This window comes from Ixodes scapularis, unplaced genomic scaffold (genome assembly GCF_016920785.2).
Source record: "Ixodes scapularis isolate PalLabHiFi unplaced genomic scaffold, ASM1692078v2 PGA_scaffold7__128_contigs__length_106722199, whole genome shotgun sequence".
NCBI lineage: Eukaryota > Metazoa > Arthropoda > Arachnida > Ixodida > Ixodidae > Ixodes > Ixodes scapularis.
In genome coordinates, this window is record NW_024609882.1 from 15,248,789 (window position 1) to 15,253,349 (window position 4,561).

General features: G+C 49.2%; 1 protein-coding gene across 1 annotated transcript; it reads right to left on the minus strand.

Moving 5' to 3' along the window:
* Window positions 1–920: 920 nt before the first annotated feature.
* On the minus strand, window positions 921–3,307 carry LOC115329677 (elongation of very long chain fatty acids protein AAEL008004). Its single transcript, XM_040500299.2, has 2 exons — window positions 3,291–3,307; window positions 921–1,737 (listed from the first exon to the last, which is right to left on the minus strand). The coding sequence occupies exons 1-2, from the start codon at window positions 3,305–3,307 to the stop codon at window positions 921–923; spliced, it is 834 nt and encodes a 277-aa protein (XP_040356233.1).
* Between the last annotated feature and the right edge of the window lie 1,254 nt (window positions 3,308–4,561).

Sequence of the window (4,561 nt, forward strand, 5' to 3'; positions counted from 1 at the left end):
CCGGGGGTACCCGCAAGCAGACGAGTAAACAATCCGGTCACGGCGCTGCGGTAGGCTTCTATGGGCCGTTTCCCCACCTGTCTATCTTACACCCTGGTTGTGACTCCGCCGGTGCTGTCTTTCACGCAGAACCGGCGCGACGTGGTCCCTCACGTCGCTCACAAAAGTCCACTGCGCGTTCTCTTCGACCTCACACCGTTTCAAAGAATTTGAGATTGCCAAAAGGGCCCTAAAAGAACTTCAAACTCGAAAGTGAAGCTTTGTCTGCTCAAAGCGATAGGCGGCACGCACTGATCGGTTGTTAAGCACGGCAGGAACCATGCTACGACATGTTTCTTCCTGGATTTTTTCGGTGATCATTAGGTTGCGGATGCCGAATGATTTCTTGCAGCTACTATGGAGCTTCTTTTAAGTCACAAAAAATCGAGCACAATGTGCTTTTCAGCAAAATTCTTTATCACACATAGAGAGCCCTCTTTTGCCTTTTCATTTTTATGTTGCCGTCTTGTCGCGCGTTTGCAAAGTATCGTCGAAGGTAATTCAGTTAGTTTTTGCAAAATATTTGTATTCTACTCAAGATATATTCCGGTAAATGTAATTTGAATATTGTTCCTTTGCCAAGTCCTAGAGTAAGTGCGAAACCCATATGCGGTGCTCTTGTACACACTACGTCAATGAATAGATCAGCGAGCGAGTAAATTGCATGTCTAAAACATGAAAAGTTAACTGCAGTGGGAAGTAGACGGAATTGCAGCGTCACTAATAGCTGCCACTCCACCGTAAGAAAAAAAAAAGAAGAAATCACTGAGATAATGCTGACGACTAAATGACAATAAAGGTGATTCCTTCAAATTTATTTTTCATAATTTAACGTGTAAATAAAAATATGAAATAAAACTAAACAACGCAGGGTCGTCAGTTCATTTTGCCTTGTCCTTGACACTCTTTCTTAAGCTGTTTCGACCGTGAGTGTAGGCCTTTTTGTAGAAGCGCGCAAACATGGTGAAAAAGAAGGCCGCTTCGCACACGATGATGACCGAGTGAAACTTTGGGTACCCGCAGTCGTTAAACACGGGAATCGTGATGTGCAGGAACATGACGACGAACTGAACTAGCTGGAGTCCCGTGAGATAGCGCTTCCACCACAGGTACGGACGAATGGCGGGCCCCAGCAGGGACAGGAAGTAGTAGGAGTACATGACGACGTGAACGAAGCAGTTTAGAACAACGGTGAGTGTGACCTGGCCATCGGAGCCATACGCGAGACCGTACCAGCAGTTGAAGACCACCAGGACGTGGTGCCCAACGTGCAGCAAGGACACGTGGGTGTCCTTCTTGCGGAGCACAAAGAAGATGGTGTCTAGGAAGTCGGCTATCCTTAGCCAATGGTACCACCAGTACAGTTCAAGGACCTCCATGGTGGCCCGGTCGCTCGCTTCGTAGTTGATGCCCTGGCAGATGATGTTGTAGCCGCCGCCGAGGTAGGACCCGGTCAGAAAGCAGAAGAAGAAGTAGCCATTGACGAGTACCATAGAGAAGTTGTAGACGAGGATGAGCGGCTTGAGGTTTTCGTACGGCTTGCGAGTCTTCATGAACCGGGGTCCACCGTACCTGACTAGGTACACGTAGCCGACGAGCAAAGTGACAAGGAACGGCTTGTTGCCGGCGAGCGCCCATTCTGATGTACGCGGGTCTCGCTGCGGAAACATGTCGAAGCTGTAGTTTGCAGAGTACAAGCTTTAACGACGATGTTTGCTCGGTTTATGCTCGCCTGTTCTACTGAATTATTGCGAGATTCGTTTGCGTGTAACCGACTGCAGCTGTTTCAACCAAGAGAGGTTGACAAACGATCAGCGGTGTGGCTCGCTGCAAACTTGTTATACCTGTGCTCAATACTCGAAATGATGCTCGATGGTGACGAGAGAAGCAGCTGCATGCGCTGCTCTATGCGACGAGAAACTGGGGGAGAAGAGGAGGCGAGAGCGCGTGGGGGTCGTCAGAACGCCGAACGCTAACTAGAATGATTACTGGGTAGACGCAAACCTAGCTGCCTTTGTATCTACTCGCTGTTCGAACGCGTTCGAACGCTAACGCTAGACGCCGAACCCACTAATCATGGCAGTTAGTGCTCGGCCATAGCCTCCTCTATACTCACGAAGCCTGGCAGTTCGACGACGTATACTCGTAGAGTGCCCAGTTGCAGATTTGGAGCGCGAGGATCTGGTAGCACAGAGCATCAGAGAGCCATTTCTGGGGGAACCTGGACGTCAGCGCACAGATTTTGCAGCGGCGAGGACCCAAAACACACCTGTTCGCTCGGGGAAGTGTATTTCGGCGTCTCGCCGCAGCGGGGCGCCAATCACGCGGCTCTCCTCTCATCCGTTGTCTGCCGCTCCACCTTGTCCATTTCGGCGGCCGCTTCTCGTGGCGATCTGCCAGGCTTTGTCAGTATATAGGATGCTATGGCTCGGCATTCTGATGTCTCCGCGCGCTCTCGTCGCCTCCTTTCCACCAATTTCTCGTCGCATCGCCCTTTGAAAGGGAAGAAACATTCGTTATTGTGCCATATCCGGCAATCTGCCACCATTCCTCTCCGAGCACGTCCTTAACGTTTCGGGTGAGGAGTGGCCATAGGGTTGGGTGGAAATCCCCAGAGGGGAGGAAAATCCCTTCCCCCTCCCCCCCCCCCCCCCCCCCACACACACACACACACACACTTGTTTTGTGGTTTTCTTATTGAAACAAGTGTCAAGACTCAAAACCACATGACAAAAGATAAGGCGCGAGGGCGGGTTTTCTGTCGACTATTTTATTTGTTGACTACTGTTCTGTCGACGTAGACGAAAAAACCCGACCAAGTCCTAGGCAGCTCCCGGCTTTGACACACCGGAGGGTGATGAAGCCTGCGCAGAGGTTATATGGAAGTTGAGGGATTGCTTCTAATTTTCCTGGGACGTCTTGCCTAGCAAGAATGAAAGCTAGCTTGAAGAACTCGTGTTGTCAGTTGGTGTCCCGGTGAGCGATATTGGTTCATTTGAATTTGCGCCGTTCGGTAGACGAGAAAGGATTTGATATAAGTAAATATTTTATGGCCATGGTTGGTAGATATGAAGCTTTCTAGTAAAGCATCGTGAGCTACCTTGTCGAAAGCCATGTGTACGCGCCAGGCATGACGCGTAGTTTTGCGTTGCTTGGGTGTTAGTCCACGTTTTCCGAGACTCTGAGCATTGGGCATTGTGTACTCATGTGGTGTGTGAATCCCGGGAGGGGGGGGGGGGGGGGGTATTTACCCTGGCAGTTGCGACATCGCGGTTCGCATTCATGGAGTGTGTACAGTATTGTGCTCGTCGGAAGGTTAGTGCTGCAGCTTTGGCATGTGATGTATTGGTTCTTTCTTTGAGATACTTCTGCACGATGCCCAATGGTGAAGCAGTACCTACATAGCAGGCTCCTGGGAGTTTATGAGTACATTCGCGTGACCAAGCGACCGTGGCATAGCCTCCTGTATACTGATCCTGCCTGCAATCGCCGGTTGCCAGCTATCAACACAGGGGTGCGCAGCTTCCCCCTACAAGACAGAAAACATGAACGGCGTGAACGACGTGAATAAGACTTTTCCGTGCGTTCTTGCATTCTTGGTGCTGTTTTTAGAATTTGTCGTGCTAGCTGTGGGCAAGGAAGTGCCGGTACTCTCATTTCCAGAGACCCCAAGCATCCACCGGGACCATGGAAAGTGAGTGAAGCTCGTTTCGAGGAAAGACTGCGTCCCAAATAATACCTCCTGGCACTCAACACAATGTGGTAGGCAGCTTTTTTCGATGGACATTAAGGAAGGCCTGTCTGGTCACCCTCGTGCATCCTGCTGATGCTTCACTCAAAACCCAGCTTGGCTCGGGCCTCCCTGGCGTCAAAGCTGTAATACCCCATGTACTCTATATTTCCAGGTCCTCCGGTGTTGCTTGACTGACTCTCAGTGCTTACGTGCCCATATCGCTCTCAACCACCTCGTGTTAGTGGCGGGCGCTTGACGGCAGGCTTCTGCTCTTCGCCTGGTCCAATTGGCTTCAAAAATAAAAACATTCAGTGTCCGTTGTTTTGACATTGTGGAAGTTTACCAGCTCGTCTTTCTGATCTGTAATTTGTGTTGGGTCATGCCTACCGTCCACTCTATTTATTCACTTTTGGAAACCACATATGTTGCTACTCACCCGTTATTAAATTTAGGTTCGGAAGGTATTGAAATCACGCACGTTGCGTGATTTCAATACGTAAACCGTAAACCAAACGCTACTATCAATGTTCTAGAAGAAATGCGTGATTTCGTATTAAAACACGCAAATAACTGCACCAAATTAATTGTTGCAGGTGACTTTAACTTAGCAAATATAAATTGGTGCGAAGAGAAATTAAGAAATAGTCATGACAAACACGTAGAAGTTCTTATGAGCACTGCGTTCAACGCCGGCATTGAATAGATCGTGACAGAAGCCGCTAGAATAAATGAGAAGGAAGGGTCAATACTCGACCTAATATTCGTTAAAAGGATACTGAACCGAAATTT